Source organism: Lobosporangium transversale (genome assembly GCF_002105155.1).
Source record: "Lobosporangium transversale strain NRRL 3116 chromosome Unknown BCR41scaffold_45, whole genome shotgun sequence".
NCBI lineage: Eukaryota > Fungi > Mortierellomycota > Mortierellomycetes > Mortierellales > Mortierellaceae > Lobosporangium > Lobosporangium transversale.
This window is the reverse complement of record NW_019029023.1, coordinates 170394-196842: the sequence shown is the minus strand read 5'-3', so window position 1 is coordinate 196842 and position 26449 is coordinate 170394. Positions and strand designations below refer to the sequence as shown.

The 26449-nt window shown below is 41.5% G+C and overlaps 8 protein-coding genes across 8 annotated transcripts; 6 read left to right on the top strand and 2 right to left on the bottom strand.

Moving 5' to 3' along the window:
* The first annotated feature begins 16 nt into the window (after positions 1 to 16).
* BCR41DRAFT_167585 (hypothetical protein) lies at positions 17 to 1839 on the top strand. Its single transcript, XM_022019685.1, has 7 exons — positions 17 to 67; positions 263 to 573; positions 680 to 736; positions 895 to 1171; positions 1274 to 1448; positions 1545 to 1669; positions 1785 to 1839. Exons 2-6 carry the CDS (start codon positions 374 to 376, stop codon positions 1568 to 1570), a joined length of 735 nt encoding a protein of 244 aa, XP_021877614.1. The 5' UTR covers positions 17 to 67; positions 263 to 373; the 3' UTR covers positions 1571 to 1669; positions 1785 to 1839.
* Positions 1840 to 7125: 5286 nt separating this feature from the next.
* BCR41DRAFT_340753 (P-loop containing nucleoside triphosphate hydrolase protein) lies at positions 7126 to 11402 on the bottom strand. The gene is made up of 5 exons (XM_022022210.1): positions 10914 to 11402; positions 10389 to 10789; positions 9911 to 10264; positions 9572 to 9806; positions 7126 to 9452 (listed from the first exon to the last, which is right to left on the bottom strand). The coding sequence occupies exons 1-5, from the start codon at positions 11062 to 11064 to the stop codon at positions 7138 to 7140; spliced, it is 3456 nt and encodes a 1151-aa protein (XP_021877613.1). The 5' UTR covers positions 11065 to 11402; the 3' UTR covers positions 7126 to 7137.
* Positions 11403 to 13050: 1648 nt separating this feature from the next.
* Positions 13051 to 14556, top strand: BCR41DRAFT_400083 (hypothetical protein; the record flags this gene model as incomplete). The annotated part of the gene is made up of 6 exons (XM_022029117.1): positions 13051 to 13172; positions 13285 to 13339; positions 13450 to 13608; positions 13742 to 13753; positions 13859 to 13935; positions 14013 to 14556. The coding sequence occupies 6 exons, from the start codon at positions 13051 to 13053 to the stop codon at positions 14554 to 14556; spliced, it is 969 nt and encodes a 322-aa protein (XP_021877612.1).
* A 630-nt stretch (positions 14557 to 15186) lies between these two features.
* Positions 15187 to 15502, top strand: BCR41DRAFT_400082 (hypothetical protein; the record flags this gene model as incomplete). Its single annotated transcript, XM_022029116.1, has 2 exons — positions 15187 to 15317; positions 15406 to 15502. The coding sequence occupies 2 exons, from the start codon at positions 15187 to 15189 to the stop codon at positions 15500 to 15502; spliced, it is 228 nt and encodes a 75-aa protein (XP_021877611.1).
* On the top strand, positions 15389 to 16103 carry BCR41DRAFT_167538 (hypothetical protein). Its single transcript, XM_022019684.1, has one exon. It carries the CDS (start codon positions 15525 to 15527, stop codon positions 16056 to 16058), a length of 534 nt encoding a protein of 177 aa, XP_021877610.1. The 5' UTR covers positions 15389 to 15524; the 3' UTR covers positions 16059 to 16103.
* Positions 16104 to 17176: 1073 nt separating this feature from the next.
* BCR41DRAFT_360862 (hypothetical protein) lies at positions 17177 to 18593 on the top strand (the record flags this gene model as incomplete). The annotated part of the gene is made up of 1 exon (XM_022025430.1): positions 17177 to 18593. One exon carries the CDS (start codon positions 17177 to 17179, stop codon positions 18464 to 18466), a length of 1290 nt encoding a protein of 429 aa, XP_021877609.1. The 3' UTR covers positions 18467 to 18593.
* A 1595-nt stretch (positions 18594 to 20188) lies between these two features.
* Positions 20189 to 21592, bottom strand: BCR41DRAFT_311588 (cell differentiation family, Rcd1-like-domain-containing protein; the record flags this gene model as incomplete). The annotated part of the gene is made up of 4 exons (XM_022021043.1): positions 20189 to 20545; positions 20618 to 20820; positions 20950 to 21105; positions 21199 to 21592. 4 exons carry the CDS (start codon positions 21590 to 21592, stop codon positions 20189 to 20191), a joined length of 1110 nt encoding a protein of 369 aa, XP_021877608.1.
* A 2639-nt stretch (positions 21593 to 24231) lies between these two features.
* Positions 24232 to 25242, top strand: BCR41DRAFT_311594 (cyclin-like protein; the record flags this gene model as incomplete). The annotated part of the gene is made up of 2 exons (XM_022021044.1): positions 24232 to 24354; positions 24499 to 25242. 2 exons carry the CDS (start codon positions 24232 to 24234, stop codon positions 25240 to 25242), a joined length of 867 nt encoding a protein of 288 aa, XP_021877607.1.
* Positions 25243 to 26449: the final 1207 nt, after the last annotated feature.

Genomic DNA, 26449 nt, shown 5'->3' with positions numbered 1-26449 from the left:
TGTCTATTCACATTTGCAATGTTCCATTTGAAAGACTCCATTTCTCTCTATCCAAGAGAATAGACGTGTAAGCGCCTATAATTTCTCTGCATGAACGTAATCAAACATTTGTGTGCTCATTGCGACTGTTTTTCTTTTGTTTTAAACTCCTGAAAATGTTATTCGCTTTGCCACCCTCCTTTTTTTTTTTTTTTTTTTTTTTTTTTTTTCAAAAAAACTTATTATTACGTGTTATCTCTCTCTTTTTTTTTTATACAAACAGCACAGACAAGCGCAGCAATACGAAGCAGAATTATAAGGGCAACCAGTTATTAATTAGTATTTTACACCTGTCGTGTGAGTGCATGTGAGTGCGTTCAGGTGGCAAGGAATCATGGATCTGCAAACATTGTCGACACTCGATGATTTGTTGTCAGATGTTTTACTCGATGGGGTTTCTTTGTGGTTTCAGACGCACAAAATGAATAAGGACTATCGTCCCCTGCGCCTGAACCAAGACAAGATCCTTGAAATCATTCAACGTAGAGTTATTGTGGAGCGTAAAGTAACTGAGGCGATTAAGGATTTACTGGAGTAGGTTGAATGATATATACACTTCATGATCGAAGTTTAATTCATGAAGTTCACCTCCATTCTAATATGTAATAAACAAACATTTTCTCTTTTTTATTCTTTTTAGCATTGAATTTTTCAAAAAACTTTTCCAGACAGAGAAAGAGATTCAAGACTTTACAACGTATGTTAATTACCCGGCATATTAATTTGAATTATAATGCTGCATCACAGAAAAAGTTCCGAGACAACGCGACAAAAAAGTAAAAGGAAAAGCGCCACTAATTAATCTCAAACTGAAAAATTTAAACCCGCATTTTTTACCGGTTCACTTCTCCGTAGACATGCTCGGCGCTACCTCAGCATTTATTTGCCAACAGCTGGATTCGAAATTTCACATACAGATCGTTATTCATCCGTCACCAACAAGTCAGAAGCATGCGTCATCGCCAATCGGCCTTTCGAAGTCGGAAATGAACTTCGCTATTGTGCAGGCACCATCGCCAACTTGAATGAACAGGAAGAGAAAGATCTAGAGAACAGGACTAGCGACTTTAGTGTCATCAAGACAAGTCGGAAAGGAACATGTCTATTCCTTGGACCAGCCCGCTTTGTCAACGTAATAAACCATATCAACTTCTTCTTTTTGAATCTGAAGCTTTTTTTTTTTTTTTTTTTTGAAAAAGGTACTCAACTGTACGTATTGGTCCGCTTCGAATAGCACGACTGCGATCCTAATTGCAGCTTCATGTCAGCAGGCGCTAATGTCATCTATTTCAAGGTCTTGAAACCGATAAACGTAAATGACGAAATTACCACGCATTACGGCGACAATTACTTTGGAACTAACAACCAAGAGTGTCTTTGTGCAACTTGCGAAAAGTATGTCTATTACGGTAAAAGCATAACCTGCGATGCAATGTGTATTTTTTACTATCATGACATCATGAGACCATCAGTATTTTGACAGTAGATACCTCAATATAACCTAGACTTGGTCGCGGCGGATACAAAGTAAAAATTGACGATGAACAAGAAGAGCCTCTTAGCCCATCTCTAACGCCTGTAGCAGAAGAAGGTCCCCCGAGCAGGAGATTAAGGAATCGGGGCAAACAAGGTATTTTTTCAGTGTGATTTTTTATTTTTTTTTATTTTTTTTTTATTTTTTTGTTTGCTGTGAAATTAATATTTAAGGCATTGTTATTTATTGATTTACTTTATTCGATGAATAGTGAATTATTATCCGACATTGTTCAGTCGATCGGCCAAGAAGGGGACGCGGACACGATCAAGGGCTACAACGCATCCTGTCGAATCAGACACTATTCCGAGCGTTGCAGGACCTCTCACCCCTATATCCCAGAAAGATACCGACAGTAACGATGACCCTGAACAGGCTGGGGACAGCTTTACACCATACTCAAGTGCCACTCCAATTTCAATGCCGGAAGGCGAGGGGGAATCGTTGGATGACTTGGACTCATCCTTAGTGTCTTCCATGATGCTTTTGCGAATCACAGACACGAACGAAATGAACCCTAGGGATCAACAGTATGATAGCCCGTCAGTATTGGTCAACAGCGAACAAAATGTCATTTCAGATGTAGAAGAACACACGCCATCATATTCTACGAAGAATTTTCGTATGTCCATAGATTTTCTTTGTCACAGCTCAGTGCGGACTACTGTACCAAGAAGTTCTAGTAACAGTAGCTCGGTTGATCATGGAGCTATAATTACACAAAGCGGAAGAACTATGCAACAAAATCAGAATCAGGATCCAGTTTCGACTGATATTAGGCCATTGAGTGATGATAAGGCTGTGACAGAGGCTGAGATCGTATCCGAGTCGGCTGAATGTAATACGTGTAAGTCCAAAATACATAAGCATGAAATATCTGTTTCAAAAGATTGCCGGAGATGTCATCGACATTTCTTAATCTACGGCGTGAAATGGCCCTCAAGGAATAGCCAAGCAATCGTTGCAAAGATCCGTAAAGCCGAACGAGAGGTAAATTCAGCAGCGAAGCAGCCAGAGACGTGAATGCAGTTTAGTGATGGAGCATATCCAATTTCATGAGACTGATACTGTGTCTTGCTTTACTTCGTTTTCTCATAGGAGGCGATGAAGCTAAAAGCAGCTCAAGCAGCATTGGAGGCAGAAAATTTAAAGAAGAAAAAACTTGCAGCTGAGGCGGCACGAATGACTGCAAAGGCAGAAGCCAAAACCAAACAAGAACAGCTCAAGGCAGAAGCGCGGGCAGCAGCAGCCTTTGAGAAGGAACGTGTTAGACAGGAGGGAATATCTCGCCCTGGCCAAACAAAACCGCCTCGAAAGAAAAATCCAAAACCAAAAAAAACTCAACTGTCATCTTCTTTGCCGTCTTGTTTATCCGTGGAGCAATATCAGAACTATGGACCAGATATGCCTCCTCCTTTTCCTGTTTTGGGGCTATTTGAGAACAACACGGGACAAAGCATTCCCATGCAATATATTTTTTCATCAACCAATTCAAATTGTTCAACAGTACCACCAATCCCAAGCAGGTTAGAAGACAATGAAACCTATTCAGTCCCTGTTGCCTTAAATTCAGAGAATAACGTAGGACGTCATCTGAGCTCGATTATCACAGATGGTCATCCCTTTCATCATTCACCATATGTTGTCTTCGTCGATCCCCAGGATGGTGACGAGACCAGGTTTTGGTGGATTGCAGTGACGGTACCACGAAGTCAACTGGACGCTACGATGCCAGAACTCGTTGCACGAAAAGATGGCACTTTAGATCCAGACTTGGTTGTCGTCCGATTCCTCGAAGACTATAAATATTCGATCTGCAACATCTCTGGTCTAAGATTGTTCCATCCCGACCAGGAGCCTTACCGTGGATATATCAGTACATTTGGGAGAGAATTCGTTAAGAATCTTGGTGTCAAGAGAGCGCTTGCCTTCTTGAATGGGGATGTGCCAGCCGGATTGCCTTGGCGCCATATGACATGCGATAATCAATTGTCATTGGCAGAGGTAGCCATGTTTATAAAGGGGATTGAGGCCCGGATTGAAGAACGAAATTTCTGGCACCGGAAGCATCTTGTACACTATAATCAAGGACAGGGAGTACAGCCGTCTATTCAAAAAAATACCTCTTATGATTTAGGTTTGCAGCACAAGCATCTCCAACCTTTGCAGCCTTCTAGACCTATGCCTCCACACCTTAACATACAGCTCCCTGGTGAGGAAGTTCAAGCCGCTTATTATTTATCACATTCCCAGCAGCAGCTAATTCGGGAAGACCAAGGCCAATCACAACTGCGTCATCAGCCAATTTACCAATCGACCGGGATCGAAAATCAGGAACAGTTTCAGCCCTCGGGCTCACATATCCCTCCAATATCAACCCAGTACCATCCAAATTTTAGTCCGGAGATGATATCTCAAAGTTCTGGCTTGACTACCTCGACGGATTCTCCGTCTTCCGCATCTGCATTGAACATACCGCCGCTGGAGCCCGTGAAGCGTAAAGGTGTGCGCGGTCTAGGCAAGAAAACCTTGGCTAAACTTGCTGCGGAAAAAAAGCTACAGGAATCGGCTAAGGTGGCTCTTAATTCTGCTATTCAGGCTGCTCTTGATACAGCGACCAACGAAAACACCGTTGACCTACCGACCAACAATAGGGCTCTTGAGTCAGCAACTAAACCCAAGCAGAATCGAAACTGTAATCACGCGAAAGGAGACGCACTAGTCAAGGCGCAGGCTGGACAAGAAGTTATTGGACAGGTTTCATCTACTCCTGCATCAGACGTCAGTGTGCTCAAAAAAGACGCAAGATCTACAGTTGTTTGGTGGCCGCCTGTCGCTTATACAACCCGACAAATACGCTCTGCAAAACGATTTGACTTACCGAGACTAGAGAAAGAGCTTCAGTCGACGGAAGCTGAGAGACGTAGCATACCCTCGCATCGTATCATTGTTCAGCTACTTCCTGTCCGGTTTCCGTCATTACCAAATATTTTGGAACCTCTCACACCACGGGCTTTTTCGAAACGACCAATGTCAAATCAGAGAGGACTTCAGCTCATGAAGAATATTCGAAAAGCAAAATCTGTTCTTGAGGAAGGCGATAGTAGCTGCGCTACTATTATCACAACTGATGTCTCAGCTCCATGTAACAACAAAGGGAGCATATCTAAGACTATTACAGTGTGTCCTAAGAAAAACAACAACCCATCTAAGTATGCAACAGCCCTGGGCAAGCACAAATCCGATAATGAATATGATACCGATGAATATGTTAATATCATCGACACTGATTCAAGTAGGAGCGAGAGCAGTCTTTCATCGCCCCCTTCGTCTGATTTGAGCGAAGTCTCTTCACTCTTACCATCATCTGCAAGCTCACCTATTGACGAGAGGGATAAGGATACAGAGTGCATAATTGCTGATATTGAAGTTTCCCTTATAGGCTCTGCACCTAAGTCTTCAGAGCAGTTAAGTTTAGCAGGGGACAGGAAAGTGTCACACAAGCGCAAGAGACTACCATCTGATGCTATCCATGAAGGAATGTTGACTGAGACTATTAGCGCTCATCAATTTAAGAGAATAAAGGTCAGCTCGTCATCGGATAATCAAAATATGGACACCCTTCTGTTTGAAAGTTCTGTACAAGAGGCGGTGGAGACTGCAGTGGCAAATAGCGGTGAAGACCCCGTCTTGCCTTCAACTTCCCAAAGCACCGAATTACTAAAATCAAAGGCTGGTCGCCGCCCTCTTGCACGTATGGAGCTCGATCGGCTACGGGAATGGACTATTAAGGGCAGCATACTTGATGATGATAAGGGCTCTAGCAGAACAAGGTCTGGTCTTGCACGCTCACAATCTCCCCCAATACCCATTCGAACAAGGAATTTAAATGAATCGATATCATCTCCGACATCTATTAAATTGGCCCAGTGCCAAGAATCTCGTGCACATCACAAACTTACCCAGTCTCTAAACCAGAATCGAAATCGGAATCGAAAATCTCGTGATAGAAAGGGGCATTTACAGCTGCAACAACCACCGTCGACCACATCAAAGCCAAAAATCGCCAAAAAAGTTAGAACAGAGCTCGAAAGACTGCAAGAGTGGAGTATCTTCAACAGCCTGCTTGATGAAGGCAGTATGCATAACGACAGCGTATCTACTAGGAGCCGTGCAAGGCTGGACAAAAAGCGATTAAGCCCAGAAATTGATATTGAGGGCTCAGAAGTTGATGTTGATGGATTTTCACAAGATTTTAAGCGAAGTAGGTCTGTGGAATCTCTTTCAGCAATCGAATCAACCGTCCCACCCACGGAATTATCAACTCTCCCTACAACGAGCGGCTATATAGAGCCCAAGGAGCGCGATCCTAATACAATTTCTCCAGTCCTCGAAGCAGAGGTGTCGGTGCACCAGAAGCCTCCTGACCACGGTTGTGTAAAGTCGGAAGATGCCGAAAGCGCTTCCAACGTTGACGAGCTCACAGTTTCTGCTTCGCAGGCAACAGCGCTGATACAGACTACAGGACCAGTGCCGACTGAAATGTCGGCATCGGATACATTATCACACCAGTTATCACCATTACAAGGTGCAGCATCAAAGGTTACATCATCATTACAGAGCTATTTGTCACAGGAGCTCAAGAAAAACAAACAGGTAGAGAGTTTACTGCAATGGAGCATTAAGGACAGCATCATACCCATCGAACCAGACATGGACGTGCGATCAGCTCGTTCACGCACCAAGGCAATCCAAAAATCGGATACTGAGGGGGCAACAGCCTCTTTAGAGCCAATCGTAAACTCTGGAAGAGAATCATCCAGGATGACTAATTCAAACAATAGCACAGGACTTTTGAAGAATCCGGAACCGCTATCACAGGGCAAGGTTAAAAATAAGTACAAGAATATGGGCAACAGCAAGAACAGGAGCAAGGATGAGAACGATGAAGGACTGAATGGCTGTGAGCGCAAAGACACAGATCTTGTTGAAGAGTTGAAACAATTACAGGAATCATCTGTGGCGGCTAGACGTAAAAAACCCGCCTCAGTTAGACTGGAAGAGAGGCTTTTCGATTCGGAAGACCTCTTGGCTAGAGTGGGAAGGCGTCGAAAACCGGCGAAGTTACCGAATAGAGTGCCTCCCAAATTCAAAGTGGGAGATGAGGTCGATGCACCTGCAGAGAATGATGAGATGTTTGATGCGGAAATTATAGCGATGAGAGAGCACAAAACATTGCAAGACGTGTATGAATACAAGGTCCATTATCATGGATACCTGAGTAGATACGATATTTGGTTGAAGGAGGAGCTGTTAGCACCCAAGTAGGTCGAGCCACAGCAAAACAGCAAGCCAAACCCAGTTTGCTCTGAGCGGAGGAAACAAAAAAAAATATAGGAAATCAGCATTTGCATATCTTTATTGTATTGTAACATAGTTATTTTTATTTCTACTCATACATTCCATTATACAGTTTCCCCCCTCTTTCAATTCAAATAAAAATATATAAAATGTTAAAAAAAAAAAAAAAAAAAAAAAAAAAAAAAAGAAATAGTTGCAATCCCTCATGTTGCTTGATTTGATGCTGACGCAGAGCTCATTCGTCTAGCGATTCGTGCTGCAGTTGCGGCTGAAACACCAAAGATAGGAGCGGAGTTTCCATTTGCCAAAGGCGAACCTTTGGCTCTCTTTGTGTTACGATCAAGAGCTCCTTTCTCTGTTGACCAAGGTCTCTTCGATGGGCTAGATGAAGCTTGTGAAGAAGATGAAAATGCGTTAAATAATCCGCTAGGTGACGATGATGAATTAACTCGCTGAGACTGAAGCCCTTTTGATGTCTCTCCTTTTGTTGCTGCCTTATTAGAGAAAAGTCTACTGTTTCCAGTACCTCCAGAACCACTACCACTACCACTATTACTGTTACCACCGCTATTGTTGCTATTGTTGGTGTTGTTACTAACAGGGGCCAGTCTCTTTGCTCCTCCTCCCATCCCAAGTTTGATTTGTCCTGTGGTTGGAGGGAACGATGGCGGGCTGTCATTTTTTAAAGAGGAGAGTGACGGGAATGGTGTAGGTCGGATAATAGGTGCAGATGGGTCACGCAGGCCTGTAGTATACCGTTCCTCATCCTCATCTACAATATCTAGTAAGAAATTGACGCTTCGTTTTGTAGGTGTAGGAGCCAACCGAGGTTGTCGTAATCCCCCACGCGGGCGTCGTCGTTTGGGTGAGAAGACAACTCCAGTCATTGGTATGGATTTCCTACGAGGAAGTGGAATGCTATTGCGGTGTTTGGTGAGCGATGAGAAAGGTGCTTTCTCCGTTACTTGGAACGGGTTCTGAGGACTACTACTGCTATTACCACTGCCCATTTGAGTACGTTCATGGTATATCCGAACAGGTGATTGGCTACCGAAGAGACTGCTGGATCCAAGCGCCAGATTCGTGTCGACAGTGTCCATAGATAGGTTAGGAAGGACGTGGCTGGCCGAGTTTTGACGACGTTTAACAGGTGTCGAAGGCACTTCTGGCAAAATCGACATCATCCGTGACCCGTCAAGGCCTACGAAATTTGCTGCTCCATCCCGTTTGAATGGTGAGCTCGGTACAGACATGTGCCAGCTGCTAGTACTGGTAGAGCCGCAACTATTGGTACCATCACCACCACCGCCACTGCTACTATTGTTGCTATTATCGTTTCTATTGATTCCCGAAGAGTTCCAGTTCCGTTGATCATATGATTGGAATGAGCCCACCCGTTTGGTCATATCTGTGAAACTTGTTATGGATGCCATATATATATCATTAAGGGTCTTGGTTGGCAAGCCTGCTTGTTCTATCGTCTCAATCTCAGGTCGAAGCCCCACTAATGAACGAGCACTAAGCTCCATAAAGTCCTCTGTCGCCAAAAACTGTTCACTCAGTGATTTGTCCGAAAGCTCCAATTTTTTGGTAAGAATTTTGTTGTGTGATTCCAGCACCTGACACTTCTTTTCGAGCTCATAAAGTCTTTGAAAAGGAAATCCTGCATTCAAAATTGGACTATCTTTGTTTTCCATTGACTGAATCGAAACTGCATACATTTTAAGTGCATCTTCATGCTCCTGCATCTGCTCTGTCAGCTGTCTTATTTGTGTATTCAAATCTTGAATCATTTGATCCACCATGTTAGTGTACGATGATGATGCGCTGAGGGAGCTCTGTAGCTTTTTTGCTCGTGCTGCTGCCGCCGCTATTGCCATCGTGCCTTCTTCTGACTCCTCTTGATTAGTGCACGACAACTCTCTTTCCTGCTCCATTCGTTCATGGTGTCTTTTGGCTGCTCCTGATGCCTCATCGAATGCTTTTCTCCATCGATATAATCCCGAGAGTCGAGCTGAGGCTATGAACAACTGCGATTGTAGTTGAGCATAAGTTGATTCCTGTGAACGTGCAGTTTGGAAAGTGGCTCTCATCTTCCTGACTGTCTCATCAAATTCTCGATCCAGTTGCTCATGTCTCTGATGCGCTTTCTCCCGACTTTCAGCTTTGGCTTCTTGCTGAAGTTTTCTTTTTAGATCTGCTACCTCCTGTCGGAGTTCAAAGATCGCTTGAACATATTCAGAGACATGTCGATCAACATTAAGAGTGTTCTTTGTAAGCTTTGTTTTAATGTTCTTGGCTCGATTCGCATATTTGAGTGTGTTGTGTGTTTCCTCGTAATGTTGGCTAGATGGACTGACACAGGCAATCATGACCGTCTTACAGTTGCCACCAAGTGAAAATTTGAGTAGTCGTGTGAGTTTGCTGTCCCGGTATGGTATATGCGACTTTGGTTTATTTTCACAAAGTGCGTTGATGCAGTTACCGAGAGCCAGTAGCGATTTGTTGATGTTTGCACCTAATAATTTTTTAAATGAAAAAAAGGCATAATAGTGCTCTGTTTTAGTATAGAATATCCATTTTCTCCTTATATCAGAAGAGAGTATGGTATACTCTTTTTTCATTCTATATATTTACCTTCAATTAATCGACTTCCTCGATTCTTCGTTGCAGATGCGCGCTCACTTCCTGCCAAGTCGATCAAAGAGAGAGTGGCCATAGTAAAATCCTCCGATACATCGGCAGTTTTGAGTCTTTGACAAATGTTGATTTGGAGGACAGCATGTGAACGAGAGGACGTTGCATTGGCTTCTGTCGGAGACATGGTCCTGTTCTCATTGCCCATAAAAACAAGCTCCATCAGCGCATCTATCTGTTAATTAATTAGATGATTGGGCAATTGATTAATTGCAGAAAAGATATATAAGAATTATATTCTCATCTAATGTCTCTTTCAACTAAGCATGACAAACTTACTCCTTTCGGATGATGCTCCGACAGCCCCGCAATAGTTACCCTCCTTGATGAGTCCTCTCTGAGATGTAATGATGTGTTCTTTGGAGTGCTCGAGCTCGGTTTTACTAGAAGGTCTCGAATAGTTTCATTGTACACCTCTAGATATGATACGGAGATTTCAATAGTCTTTTCATCCTCGACTTCCTTGATACGTTCATAGAGTTCCTGCATAGTGAGGAAGATTATACCAGGCTTCTCAGGAGTACCACTGATAGTATGAGTCTTTCCACATCCTGTAGCTCCATAGGCAAAGAGCGTCCCATTGTAGCCGCTCAGAACTCCATCAATCAAATGCCTCGTTGTGTTTTCAAAGACCTAAAAATATATATATATGGACAATGTCCAAGGATAGGTTAATGGTTTACTAACATAAGCAAAACAAGGGTCAATAGGCGACTACTATGATGAGGGGAATAAAATTAAAAATCCTTGGCCTTACTTCCTGTTGTTGAGAGTCCTCATGAAAGACACGATCAAAGGCATAGCGCATATCTTTGAATCGACGATAAGCCTGTACTGGTAGTAAAGCGCGCTTGTATTTAGATATGCTTTCTGCATCTGGTGGATCGAAAACAAGGACGTTGTCATCCAGTACATCCACTATTTTACGAATGCTCTTTGCTGAATGCCCATTGCTAGTGTTGTTACTACTACTACTTCCTGAGGATTTTGCTCCGCTACTAGTATTCCCTGAATGCATATTGTACAAATCTCCAGGACGACCATGACCAACCGACCCAAACCCACTGGAGAGAGAAGCGTCTGCTGAAAAGTTGAACTTATTGGTAGATGCTCGCGGTAGCAGTGCTTGCTCCGCAGGGCTGAACGGCCTGACTCGTACTGTGAATGCCATTATTACAGAGAAAATAAATAAAGTATAAGCAAATCTTTTCTGAGTCCGGATTCAGAGGATTGAGATTGTGTGAAGGGTTTTCTTATCTATTATTTGTTTATTTGTATATACCTGCGACAAGTATGGTTGATTCAGACGGCCATTGTGATGTTTCTCTGGGTTTATGTACGATCTGTACGATTGATGATCCAGCCGTTGATGATGATACACCGCCTGGCTGCAAGTCATTTTGTCCATCATCATTGACATGCTCTTCCTCCATGCTTCTGGTGCTCAGAACAGCGACTCGTTCATTTGTCTGGAAGACGCTCTGCTGCACTCGCGGTGCCAGAACCTCTGCCGATGCCAGGTCGAATTTATGACTGATCTGGTTCAGATTAGTAAGTGTTCTCCACGAACTTGGAAAACCAGCGAAATGAAATCAAGACGTGCCACAAAAAAAATCCTTCCTGGCCTCCAGTCTTTTCAGTGCAATAATTTTTTGATATTGGTTATATACTCTCTGTGTATATGGTATTAAAATGAAAGAAAAGGATCGAGAAAGTAACAGAGAGAAGCTCTAAGGTAATGTCGTTTGGCATAGAAGACGCACGCAAGAACTGGACGTGTTCATTCAAAAAATATTAAACATGCCCTGTCAAATTTATGGATACTGTTGAATTGAGTCTTGTATTGTAAACGAATAAGACAGTCACACATGTATGCATTAAGAAGGTCCTGTTATCAATATCTCAACTGATCTTTCGAAAAGTAGCCTTCGGTGCGCTCTCTCAGTAATGAAGACAAAATACGTGCTGTAACCATATTATACCAATTTACATTCTTGATCGTAAAAACTTGCTATTAGAGAAAAGCCAAGCGGACAGTTAGCACCAAATGTACTGTTCTCTGCGATCTTCGGCCGTCAGTTTCGGCCACGTGACTTGATTCCTGTGAGAGCGCCATCATTTACCATATTTTGATTTCATAGTGAACTAGTACCGGTCTACTTGGATACAACCGAGCTCGAGCTCGAGCTCATGGATATCCACCAGATTTGCGCTAGATACATTTAACAGAACACGTACACTGCTCAGGCTTATTGGGCAAGCAAATATGTCTTTGCAATAGTAAATAAAAAGTAGATGCCTCATTACCATTTTCTTTTTATTCTCGTCCCTTAACCTTCGCTTTTTGAAATTCACTCCACATTAAAGATCACTCAAACTATCGTGCTTCCATCTGGCCCTTTGGCCAGTATGTCCGCCTTTGATCTAAACCACCTCTAGGTCTTGTATGTTACATAACAGTTACCACACTTTGGTCGAGGCTATATTTGTTTGCTACCTAGAAACTCTCAATGGGCCTTGACCTCAAGATCAAAAAAGGGGATGATCATGTATTTAGCAGCAATAAAATGACGAACACGAGATATATTCACTGAAGAACAGTTTCTTCAGTACGTGATGTAACTTTAAGCTTCGCGCTCAGAATGAACCATCCCAGAAAGACACCATTACGTACTAAACCACTATTAAGATCGATTTATCTTGTAGCTGACTAGCAGATGCAACGTGCCGGAGTGGGTTCTTTTTTTGGATTCATGAATTTAACAAGACTGATAACCCATGAGGCACGAATATCAGCTTGCCTGTTGATCATTTGCCGTAGTTAAACTTGCTCTATACTTGACACATGTGTATATATCGATGGTCAGCTTTGTTACAAATACCACCGGAAGTAGTGAGAGTACTCCCGCCAGTTTCGTCTTGGGCCGACTCAGCCCAAGTATCGTTGGCGAAAACCTTGCTTCCTTTACTTTTGCCCTTCTTAATATCGAAAAGCCTCAAGGAGCCTTTCTTGGATCAAATTATCAACTTTAATGTCACAAGCCAATTATGGTAAATCTATATAAAGCCTCACCCTTGCAGACATCAATCACGTTCATGTGAAGAGACGAAAACCATCGCGAGGGGGATCAGGGGAAATAAGGGATGCTTTGGAGCTTGACGATGTCTTAGCGCTCCAGTATGTAACAAATTGCGGGTACTCAGATGCTGAATGCTAAGGTTGACATTTCTGATGCAGTTGGTTTGGTTAATGCTATGGGGTTTCATAATGCAGTATCGAGATGGGAACCAGGCTTGGTGTGCAACTGGTTAAATTTGCATTGCCATACAGCATCTATGGTATAAAATAGTCGTTACATTTTCCAGTAGTTGTTAATTCACTATCCTTCATCTACACAACGATACAAACTTATTCGACAATGAAAGCCTCCACTCAGTTCTTAGCCATATGTGCTATTACATTTCCTGCTACTGCCATGGCAACGCCTCCGGTGTCTAAGAGGATAACTGATGGGTCTAAAGTCCTTGGTTGTTTCGTGAAGTATATTGTCTTTTTTTTTTTTTTTTTTTAATTTTTTTAGCTTCTAGTAAAAAATATATGTTCTTCCTAAATATCAAGCGCACTAAAAAAACATTTTTTTAATATACTTCAGCACTTTCATTAAAGGCGAACAGGCATGGACATCAGAATGTGCTACGGCTGCAGCGGTATGCTGGTCTCTCTCTTACTTTCTTGACTCTTTTTTCCCTCCCTCTCTTCAAGCTAAGAAGCCATCTTGTTTATTTTTTAACTTCACTTTCTTTATAACATCTTATAGACCGATTTCGGTCTGGCCCAAGGGATCAGCATCGACGATCTGAGTATTGATTACACGAACACTGACCCGATGACTCTGGGGTTTTCTTCATCAAGCTTCAATATAAGATTGGCCTCGCTTCCTAAAATGACTTGGCCTATAGTAAAGACTGCTGGTCGCGTAAGTTGGTTACCTACATTGTGAAAAAAAAAAAAACTAACAATAATAATAATAATAAAAGCGTTAGATGGCCAACAGATGGATAGTTGCAGCTACTTATGATTACTTTAATATTTCCCCCTCTGCTTTTTAGATCACTCTCATTGTAAGCAAATCTGATATTCCTTAATCTTCCTTTGCCATTGAAAAACGAGTGATCTAACTCTTCTTGTTTTCTTTTTCCCTCTTCCCCTCTCGCTGTCCAACAAAGGATGACGGCATCGCAATCGCAGAGTTTGAGGCCCAAACACTCCTACGAAGGCCAAAGGCAACGTTGTCAAAGCTTCGGTTGGGAACACTTTTTTAAAGGTTATACCGGGACAGGAAGATAGAGTCTCCAAACTCACTGAGACTCTGATAAGTAGGTCCTCTCATACATTCGCCTTCCGTGGGAATGTTACATTCGAGCTCCCTGGCATTCCGTTCTTTGGTGGATTCAATGGTGCTGCTCTTTCTCCTGCCTTACCAAAGATTTTAACTGCCACCAACGTTGGTTTTTCGTCACTCACCACTTTGCGTGGTGCTAATAACTTTCCAATGAAGTTTATGAATCTAGTGAGCCTCAACAAGGATACTGCTACGGGTATCACCAAAATGATATATACAGTCAAGGTTCAAAACCCCTCGCAGCTGAACTTGAAAATGGGGGATTGCAAGTTCAATCTGCTTAATGCCAATGGAGACTTGGTAGGAGCCCTTGAGTCCCCGAACCTAGCCCTGGATATGGGCGACAACGTTGTGGTAATGACCATAACATCTACTGACCCTGGTTTCTATACTATGGTGACAACCAAGAGCAATACATTCACCATGGCAGGTTTTAAGGGCTCCGTCATAAATCCTATCCTGGCTAAAGCAATACATGGCTTTAGGGCTCCAATTACGATCCCCAGAATTGTAGTTGCATAAAAACCACAGAAACAAAAAGAACTACAGCGGGAACGCCAGAGCAGCAAGTAGTGAATATCCATGTTTCTTATTTTGTGAATGCTTAGGCATATACAGATCAGTTCAATAAACAAGGTGCACATCTCATCCTTATAGGGTATTGATTATTTTATCTATGTTAATAGCCCATACTCCCAACCAAGCGAAAACTTTGGCACCAAGTTTGAAAACACTTGCTATTTAGGTGTAATTTTATACAGTTTAATGGGCTCGATCTCACTCAGCGGCAAATTCTGATTGATGGGCCATACAGAGATAATAGATAATAGAAAGCTGTGCGCATATTCAACTACATAGCCTCTCTATGCCCATCTTCCCTCCTAAAAGCATACTTCCGAGAACAGATTTAATATTTCAGGATTAGTATGGCATACTGCACTGGTACTCCGCAGAACGAGGTCGCATGGAAAGCTTTTATTTACCATGTTTGCCTTCGAGATTTGCACTTGGGATGGCAGGATTTTATAACATGCCTTTCTTCCTCGCTCGAAACTCTGTCATCCCACCAAAGGCACTCCAGCTAATGATTTTTCCTTGGATTGAAGATTTCTTTGGAAAAAACAATGCGTGGAGGAATGAATGTTTAAGGGAATGGACGAAGTGGATCCAAACATTGTGCTCGACATTTCTGCTGCGTCAAAACCTGGAGCGGCAGTAGAAACCAACCAGTTAGCTGGACCTTCTTCGAATACAATCCTTTATTCGGAACTTGATATCTCCACGTCCGGGGTTTCTGAGACTGTTTGTGCGATGCCGGCGAATCATACTTCAAGATGTTGCATTTCGACTACGCTATCATGATGCTGTTAGCAATGACCAACAGAGCAGGATCTTGGAGGATGATATCTTCAAATCACTTTTATTCTTGGAGTTCCAGGAAGAGATGAACGCTATTGTGGTGAAGTAATATTTCGCAAAAGTTGACTACAATGGTTCCTGAGATTGCAGAAGGGCTCGAGGAAGTTTCGAGGAGTTCAAATAGCAACGCTCAACTCATACAGCAACAATTAAAAGAGCTACAGCGACGACTGCAGCAACAGGAAGAGCAGCAACAGCAACATCAGCTCGAGCTACATCGGATAGGAGCACATTTACAGCAGTATCTTGTCAAGATCAATCAACAACACCAACATCACCAATATGCGTTCAACTTTATGCAATATGTTTACAACAATCAATGTCAACTACAGCAATCATCTCAGGGGATGTCTAGTCCTCATCCTTCATTAGCTTTTCCTTTACTGGCTGCTCCTCCTCCTCCTCCTCCTCCTGATCCTCTTCTATTGGTGATGCCTAATCCACCAAATGCACCATTGTTATCCACATCTCAACTCCATCTATCTTCTCTGTGGTCGACGACTCAACTGCCAGAGGGCTCGGCAGCATCAACATCAAAGAAAAAAAGAAAACGAGAAACATGGATCTCTTATACACCACAAAAATTTCAAAAATTACGCGCCTGATTGCTTTGAATTATTTATTGTTTTGATTTCAGGAGTGGTTCATTTTCTCCACAGAAACAAATGAAGGATGAGATCAACAACATTTTGCCTCTCAGCACTCATACTGTACAATCATGCCAAAAGGAAATAAATCTGCCTCTACACGTCTGGCACGAGAGAATAAATCAACCAGAAATTCTTCACGTCTGGCACACAAATCTTCAATGTCGCGAATCTCTAAATCAACCACAGACAACATCAAGTCTTCCGAGCCAATTAAACTGAAACTTTTCTGCCTTGTGGAAGGAGAACCAGCATTCTCAGTGATCATTCGTTCCGACCAAACTATTGACGACTAAAAGGATGCCATTAAAACAGAGATTGAAAACACTTTTAATGGTTCCGATGCAAAGGATCTTATTCTCAAGCTCATCCCTAATGGTTCAACAGTAGAGGAACTATGCAAGTTTCCTAAAGTCACTCAAGGTCCTTGACAACGTACTTGAGAAACTCCATACTTACTTTCCTGACGGGGCAGCAGATAATCTCATTTACATTATTGTTGAAGTACCGAAGCGAGGTATGTCTTTAGTTCTTGTTGGTGGTCGACTGATGTTTTCGATTTAAGGCTTCAGAACTACCTTCTGTAACTATTCTATTTGTTTATATTTTAACAAACAGTTTCGAAAAGAGACCGAGATCAGCTAGAGAATGACGAGAGTGATAGGAGCTCCTTCAAAAAGGCGATTAGTGTAGCAGGACTTGCCCAAAAGGCTTTAATAAACGGCGTTCCACGCCTGCGGAGCCTTATGAGTAAAGAACTGGTTTCAATACTTAAAAATATTGGCACCATAGTGGGAGAGGATAGCCACTACTATTCAATACCCCAAACGGCCACTTCCCTCCAAAACGCATCATTTCAAGAAATCGACGTGATATCCAGCCCTTTGGGGACAAAGCTTCCCGTGATCAACATGAAAGATATGTACGTAAGGTCAGCTTTCAAAGAACTCTACGACACAATCGTCAAGGGTCTTTATATAAATGGAGATGATAAAGGGCCTGCAGCCGACAAAATTGTTGTTACAGGGACAGCCGGTATAGGAAAATCATCCTTTCTCGTATACTTCGCCATCCGAATGCTTGCCGTTAGCAATGAGGCAGACCCACCTATTATTATCATCCAGAAAATGGAAAGTTCAAAGTGTTATGCTTTTGGTGGACGATCTGTTGTTCGGTATGGGGACATAGAGGATTTTAGGCCCTTCCTGGATCTACCCAGCACTTGGTTCCTAGTCGACAGCTCACCAACACCAGAGCTCTTGGATGCCAGGACTATCTTTTCAGTGTCACCAAAAACTTTTTATTCTGACAAGAATCTGTATAAAGAAATTGAGAAGAGAGTCCCATGGAGATACTACATGGCTCCGTGGGAGCTAGATGAGTTAAAAGAATGCAGAAGCAAGGTTGAAGCCTTTCAAATGGTCTCTGAGGATTTTATGGAACGCCTGTATGATTTGATTGGTGGAGTGCCAAGGTATGTCCTCGAGTTGCCGCAGAAAGGACTGCGCAGATACCCCGCAGAGGATCGTTGTAAAGAAGAAGTGAGAGCAAAAATAGAAATGAGTGCACTTGATCGCATTCAGCAAGCCCTTAACAACATCAAGGATCCAATGAAGATACTTCAACACTTTGAACAGGCTAAGGATTCACTATGTTACAGCAGCCGTCTTCTTTACCGTTATCCGACAGAAGATCATGAAAGATTTAAATTAGTATGGGCTTCAAATTATATCATGGAAAAGGTGTATGATACAGCGGACAACAATACTTGGGATGAAATATTGAATCGGCTCGCCAATGGTAGAGTTGGTGAAGATAGAGGAGCAATGTTCGAGCTTTATATGTGGCACATGCTACGGATAGGCAACCGTTGCTTTCAGGCCAGGAACCTTGATGACAGTACTGAAATAACCATCGATATCAAAGGTAGCCCGAAGGTTAAATGGTTCAATACTCTTGAATATCATGAGGACAAGATGCAAGGATCGTTATGGATCCCAAATAGCAAAGCATTTGGCTGTGTGGATATGTTGCTTGCTCCGAACTATCTCATTCAAGTTACGACGAACAAGGATCATGGCATCAAAAGCGAATCCCTCAAAGCGCTTTTGAAAAGTATGCGAGAAAAAAAGTGGATTCGCTCCTCTAAGGAGGTTGCAATTATTTTTGTTGTTCCGCAAGACCAGACTAAGGAATTCAAGAAACAAAATTTCAAGACTGAAACAGATGGTGTGGATCCCAAACCTACAAAGGAACTTCTAGATGTCAAGCAATATATTATGGGGATTGATCTGCAAGAAGGACTTAAGGAAGCATTAGGACGCATAAGAACAAGAAGAGCAAGAAGAACAAGAACAGAGTGGTGAATGGACATACGAATTAAGGTCATTATATAGATGTACATTCTTAATAAAGTGAAGGTGCGAACCTATTTCTATTGAAAGATAGCTTTAGAAAGAATGCAGGGTGTTAGAGTCCTCGTCAGAGAGTCAGGGACATGCTTCTAAATTGGATAGAATACTTTTTTTCGGATACTGAAATTGTAAAGGTTGATTCAATTTGAGTATTTTAAAATATGTGTCCCTGACCATGTTCAGACGTGAAAAGTTAGAAACACACCCATGGTGTCATGCATCCGCGTAAAGCGTTTCCTAGAAGATGTATGTTTATTGATACAAGAGACATGTTCATTGATACAAAATGTATGCTAATTGATACAAGGTATACAATGGTTTTAGTGGAATCTAGGATGAATTCAAGACTGCTGAAACTATTTGCAGAGCTAGACAAGCGCAGTGAATACTTGACATTGCTCCGGTCAACCCTGTATTTGTGCACTTCCGTCCATGGTCCGAATTGCATGACTTTTCTCAGCTCCATAAGATCTTTTAGAAGAGTCGCGGACATGGCCGCGAAATCGACATGTCTAGGCACCTTACTGCGCAATTCAACAATGCGGCGGTAGTCCAGCCTAAATGTAGCTCCCCAACTGGCTTCGTCTACGACTGCTGCTCGCAATAGGGATCTCCATTTGTCGTTATCCCCCAGGTCTTTGAAGCGTTTTGCTGGAGAGTAATATTTCTGGAGGCATGAACACGGCTCGGTAACTGCCGCCGATCAAAGCTTGAGATAGTTCCTGTGTTAGGATTGTTTCCTCAGCTCGAGTTTGAAGGGAGGGAAGGCTGGTGGACTTGGCTGGTTCAGAAGAAAGACAGTGGCGTCTTTAAACATTCCCTAAAATGGGTAGCTCATCTCTTGACTAAAACATTTCATTGGCTGGCGCACACCGCCTTACTGACTTTTTAAAGTAAGGGCTTGGGGCAGATCGCAGTCGAAACAGCTAAAGCGAGATTAATACATGTATATATTATATATAAATAAATAGTATTGTTGGATACCAATCTCCTGCACTAACTATATCGCGACGTTAGTCATATATATGTATTATAGTTTATTTTTTTATTTAAAAAAAAGAGGTGACTTTCTGATTGTACAAAGGAAAAAAAAAAAAAAAAAAAAATGCAAGAGTTGTACAGCAAAAAAAAAAAAAAAAAAAAAAAAAAATGTACACTACGCGTCGCCACAGACGCTAATACAAAATTAGGAAGAGATCAATAATTAACATGAAAGTAGAGTGTATAAAAGAAGAAAAAAAAAAAAAAAAAGAAAGAGAAAGAGAAAGAGAGAGGAGAGATGGCACAAAAAAAACAAAAAGTTATAAATGCAACAGAAAAATAAACACCTCCATTTCCTTCTTCACTGTGCAATCATTAAGGGAAATAAAAAAGAAAGGAAGAAAGGAAGGAAGGAAGGAAGGAAGGAAGAAAAAAGGAGAAAGAAAATATTCCGATATTAAGAGACAAATAACAAAAAAAAAAAAAAAATCTCTCGGCACCCTTTTTCTTTTCTTCTTCTAGTTATTACCATTGCTGTCGTTATTATTGTGTTACTGTGATTTTGTTGTCGTTGCTGTCATTATTGCTGCGGCTGCTGCTACTGCTCTATTGTTATGGTTGTCGAGGATAACAGTGATAACATTGATAATGATGGTGATGATGATGCTGTGTGCCTGTGAAAAACTTTTTTTTCTAATTGATGAGGCCGTTGATGTTTCCATTGGAGGGAGTGTTCTCTGCCAAATTGATCAACAATTGAGCAAGGCATCGTTTTGTGGTCATGTCGTCTTTGAGTGCCTGTGCAAATGTTGCATCTCGAAGGGGTTCAGGAAGACATTGTCTCAAGGCTTCACGAGCCCGGGGGTTATCTGAGAGACGGAGATAACACTTCACAACATGTTTCAAGAGTCGGACGGCCATGGTATCTACCAATTGGTGGACCATGTTGCTGAGAACAACCCCAACAGCATAAAAGCGTTCATAGGTTTGACAAATATAAGCCAAGCCCATGTCGTCGAGTAGGATGCGTTGGACGATAAAGATGGCCACCTGTTATGAAATATAATTAGTAAAATGAATTAAAAAAAAGTGCTTCTTAATGTTGAACATCCATATATTTACCGTTTTAGACAGTTCACTTCCTGTTTCCATGATGCGAAGGCAAAGAGGGATGATTTCGGTCGAAAGTAAGAACGTGATCACCTCTGTGTTGTCGTTTTTGACCAATGCTCCGATGACACCCAAGCTAGTTAGGCGCAAGTACTCAAACGGGCGAGTTTTACTAGTCGTGTTCAGAAATGGATACAAGAACAATGGGATGTGTGCTATAATGGATTGTAGTTTTTTTTTTTAAAAAAAAAAAAAAAAAAAAAAAAGTTAGGACAGATTAATTTGAGAGAGAGAGAAGAAAGATAAAGACAAAAGAACTAAAGGGGCCATTAGTGCCACTTTACCGTTCAGGAACAACCCTCTAGTCTCAGGATGGCTTGCGACACATTGAAGCAAAGACAGGGCATTGCAGACACGGTTGGATGCTTGGGCTGTCAATCCAGAAGAAGCCAACAGGGGATAAACAGAGAGGATTTCTTGCAATAAAGCAGCCATGACGCCTGAAAAAAGAAAGGAGTTCCAGTCAACAAAAACGCAATACCATGATAAAAAAAAAAAAAACTCTTTCAAATGGTTCATGGGCAACCAATTACCATAAGAGTGCCACAGCACTAGGGCCAATTCCTCAAATTGCTCACGCTTCTTGCTCAATTCCAATAGAGCTTGTTCACGGTTAGCAGGGTGAGTGAGTTCCAAGACAAGAGCATAGATCTTTTCATCTTCAATGGTAACCAATCTATATTGTTGCTGTTGCTGTTGTTGTTGTTGCTGCTGCTGCTGTAGCTGTGCCGCCTGCAATTGCTGTTGCTGTTGCTGTTGTTGTTGTTGTTGTTGTTGTTGTTGTTGTTGTTGCAATTGCTGCTGCTGCTGCTGTCTTTGTTGTTGAAGCTGCTGCTGCTGTTGTTGGTGCTGCTGCTGTTGTTGGTGCTGCTGCTGTTGCTGTTGGAGTTGAAGCTGTTGTTGTTGTTGTTGTTGATGCAGCTGCATGGCCAATTGACTGTTGATTCCTCCAGAAGCATATCCAAGTTGCTGTTGTTGCTGCTGTTGACTAAGGCCATATCCACTCAAGCTTCCTACTCCTCCTACTCCTCCTACTCCTCCTACTCCTCCTACTCCTCCTGCTCCTACTCCAAGACCTGCATTCCCACTGCCACCTTGTCTACTCCCCATGTACTGCATGGTGTTCTCTTTTTCCCTTGAACTGAATTGGACAGGGAGGCGATCGTTGTATTTCACTTTTGAATGACGGATGATCCTTTGTTTTGTTCTTGCGAGTATCCTTCAGATGATATTCTCAGTAGTTATCCTTTGGGGTTGGTAGATGAGAGGAAATGATGAATTTATTATTAGGTCTTTGATAAGTAGTTCATCTACACTACCATACACACGACTCTTTTTTTTTTTTTTTTGGATCGAAATATCGCGTGTACTGCTCGAGCATAGCACAAGCAAAACATACGATCAGCCAATGTTCATGTAAAATACAAGTGTCAGCTGGTTGGCTGTGATCGACAGCCCTTAAGTAAATTGCAAATACATGTAAATAAAAAAATAAAAAGAAAATTACTCTGAGGAAATCTTGGCTCATTGGTCACTCTTTGCTTGTCATTGTTCATTGTCCATTCGTTGCTTTGCTTTGCCTTGCCTTGCCTTGCCTTGCCTTGCCTTGCCTTGCCTTGCTTCCCTCTGCCTCTTCTTTTCCCACTCTTCCTTCTCTCCTCTTCGTTTGTCTTGCCTGTCCTGTTTTGCCTCTGCTTTTTTTTATTTTTACATCTTTTGACCATCGAACCATTCAGACGCGTTGGTGTGATTACAGTCCCCTGTTGTTTACCCATTCGCAGCAATGTCACAGCCCGTAAGCAACATCTTTTTATTTTTTTATATGGTTTCCTTACTTACTCCAGACTACACCTTAATATAATCACTTCATCTGATTGCCATCTTGTCTAACCGGATTATATCATCCGCTTCACATTAACCCTCTCTCTTTCTTTCCTCTCCCTCTTCCTCTTCTTCAGCCACGTACTCGTTCACAATCGATGGCAAACAACATTAATAGCACCAACACTAAGCGTCTACAGAGCAATGAGAACGTTCCTGCTGTTGGTATAAATGGTAACGGAGTGACATATGTAAAGGATGCACTCAGCTCCTTGCAAGCATCCACTACCAGAAGCAAGAGTGGTGCCACATCTGTGGCCAATACAAAGAGGCGCGGTGCCCTGGCAGAGAAGACCTTCAACAGTACCAACATTACCAATAACAACACCAATAATGGACCAATCGCCGTCAGTACCTTCAACAATACTAATGCCGCTGTTGGCAACATCAGCACCACAAACAGCACCACAAACAGCACCGCCAAAGAGGTAATAACACTAACACTGCTTTTTTTTTTTTTTTTTTTTTTTACAATTCACAATTCCTCTTCTTCCCTTTGGTCTTTCCTTTTCACATCCTCCTTACTGCACTCCACTACTTCTATATATTTTTTTATTTCTCCCTTTTCTCCTTTCTCCTCTTCAAATCTTTTCCGTTCTTGAGATAATGTTGGGCGGGAATGTCTGTTACACTTTGCTCCCCATTAATCTCTACACGGTCAATTCCTATTGCAGTCATATTTTATTATTATTATTTCGTCAATGATTACACTGTCACACTCAACCGGAGAAATAAAAAAATCAACGCGTCTTGGTTGGCGTCAACGTTCCTGAAAACATCAACCAAGACACATAAATTAACTGATAACAATTCACCCCATTGGAACTTCGATATTTTTTTTTTTTTTTTTTTTTTTTTTTTCTCTTCCAAAAAAAAAAAAAAAATCAATCTATATCATCCATCAGAATGCTAGCAACAATATTACTCTCAAGAATCCTGCTCCAGGAAAGGGTCGTACACCTCCACCAGCACCTACTAAGAATCAACCTAATGCACAGGCAAGACGAGTTTTACAGGAAAGGTCTACTAATCGGCTAGCTCCACATCAATTCCAGCAACAACAACAACAACAACAACAACAACAACAACAACCTGAATCATCTAGCAGTGCAAAACAATTCAACAAACTTGACTCTGCTGTTAAACATGATCTTGTCGCCATCAAACTCGAGCCTGAAGTCAACCAGGCTTTCGCTCTTAATCCGGGTCTTGTTGCTCAGAAGGAACATGTTGTTGATGTCAAGAATTTTAAGATAGAGGCTGAGTTTGATCCTGCTTTCCAACATGTGCCTATCAAGATTGAACAAAAACACGCTGTTCCTCTCAGAATCGAACAACATATCGCTCCTATCAAAACCGAACAAATACACATTGCTCCTACCAAAACCGAACAATTACACATTGCTCCTATCAAATCCGAACAAATACACATTGCTCCTATCAAGACCGAACAATTACACATTGCTCCTATCAAAACTGAGCAAATATACGCTGCCCCTGTCAAGACTGAAGAAGAAACACTCGCTGTTCCTATAAAGACTGAAGAGGTGCCCGCTGCTCCTACCAAGAAACGTGGATGTCCAACAGAGGTTCGGATACTGGCACGGCCGTCACTCCCAAGAGGTGATCCAAGGATACTGTTAGAGGGTGAGCAGGAGGCACGAATGTTTGAAGAGGTCGAGAATATGAAGCGACGCAAACATGAGGAATTGGTATCCGAATTTGAACATGATGACATGGATAGTGGAGATCCTCTAATGGCGTCTGAATATTCGGCACAGATCTTTCAGTACTTGATGGAATTGGAAGTATGTCGCCTCTTTTTTTTTTTTTTTTTTTTTTTTTGCAGATCGTTGCTGCACTATTAGTGTGTTTGTAGGGAATATGTTAAATTGACTTTTTTTTTTTTTTTTTTTTTTTTTTTTTTTTTTCATTTCCTACTATTTCTATAGCATTCGACCATGCCTGATCCAAATTACATGGCAACACAAAAGGAATTGGCATGGAAAATGAGAGGCGTTTTAATTGATTGGTTAGCAGAGGTGCATTACAAATTCAAATTATTACCAGAGACCATGTTCTTGGCTGTCAACCTCATTGATCGATTCTTATCAGTACGAGCAGTGTCATTAGTGAAACTACAGCTAGTCGGCATCACTGCTCTTTTCGTTGCAGCTAAATATGAGGAAGTGATGGCGCCTTCTGTACAGAACTTTATTTTTATGGCTGATGGTGGATTCAGTGACAAGGAGATTTTACAGGCAGAGCGGTACATGCTTTCGGCCCTTGGCTTTAAAATGTCATATCCAAACCCTATGCACTTCTTAAGACGTATTTCCAAAGCTGACAACTATGACATCCACTCGCGTACAGTAGCCAAGTATTTGATGGAGATTCCATTACTGGATTTCAACTTTATTGAATGCCCCCCTTCAATGATCTCTGCAGCATCACTCTGTTTAGCCAGGAGAATGATGGGACATGAATGCTGGGAGGAAAAACTGGAGCTCTCTTCTGGTTATACAGAGAATGATCTTTTGCCCTGCATGGAGAGAATGGTGCACTATTTACAGCAAAGTCGTCGATCTAACACTTTTATCTTTAGGAAATACGCTACCAAGCGCTATTTGAAAGCATCCATCTTTTGTCGCGAATGGGTTATGAATCTGATGAGGCAACATAATCATAGATCATAAAGAAAAAAAGAAAACAGAACATGCAAGATGAGACCATTGTCTCGTTCTCGTTTTTTTTTTTTTTTTCTTCCTTTTTCTTTTCTTTTCTTTCATTTTTCATTTTTTTTTTTTTTTTTTCTTTTCTTTTCTTTTCATTTATATTTTTACTATTCTTTTATTCTTTTTATTACCTTTTATTTTATTCTCTCTTGTACATATATAAGTCGCTATTGCTATCCTCCTCTCCTCAACACAAACATAAAGACAAAACACAAACATAACGCACACTTCATTCCCATCTTCCCACAGCAGTCTAGTCAATAAAGAAAAAAGACTCTTTGACTATTTTTATTTTCGTAATTGCGTACTCCATGTTTCTAGGAGCATGAAGCCATGTCTAACTTTAACGACACATAGAATGAGTTCTTGTATATGGAAAGCAGGCTCGACTCTCGAAGCTCAAGCTCCCTGTCATTGGATTTGACCGACAAGAGTTTGAGAGTGTTATTGATAATGGTGACAGTATCTTGGACACAAATTTATTTACTAAAGTCGTAAGCAGCCATAACACGAGACATTAAAAAAAAAAAAAAAAACTTTGCAGAGATGTAAATGCATGTTAATATTAATTTCACCCTCGTCCCCGAGCGCGCCCTTTTTTTTTTTTTTTTTTTTTTTTTTTTTCATTAATAAATATGCAAGTGATACTAACACTAGGATCAGCATTCATAAATAAAGATGCAAGTGATACTAACACAAAAACCGAGCCGCACAAAACCCATGGAAAGTGATATTAAATCTTCTTTCATGATACCACTTTTGTTATTTTGGTACGCAGTACTAGTATCCCATACTAGGCACTTGATACTAAAATCAATACGATCATATTTAATTTATACGTAATAAGAAGCAGCTGGTGGCAAAATGCATGTAACGTCTGGATTGACAGTGGCTGAAATGAAATATCGGTATAAAAGGAGCAGATCTCTCTCTACATTAGTTCTCTTTATATTATCTTGCTTACTTTTAGCATTCATCACTCTCATTGCTCTTTTCCTTCCTTTCATTTGAAGCCCATACGACTGTATTTGATCCTTCTTTTCTCCTTCCTCACCAGCCAACTCATTTTTTCATTTTTTTGTCTATTAATCACACCAATGACAGACAAAATTTCACTCTTTTGCATTCTCGATGGAGAATCCACAGTGTTTTCTGTGAAAATTCTACC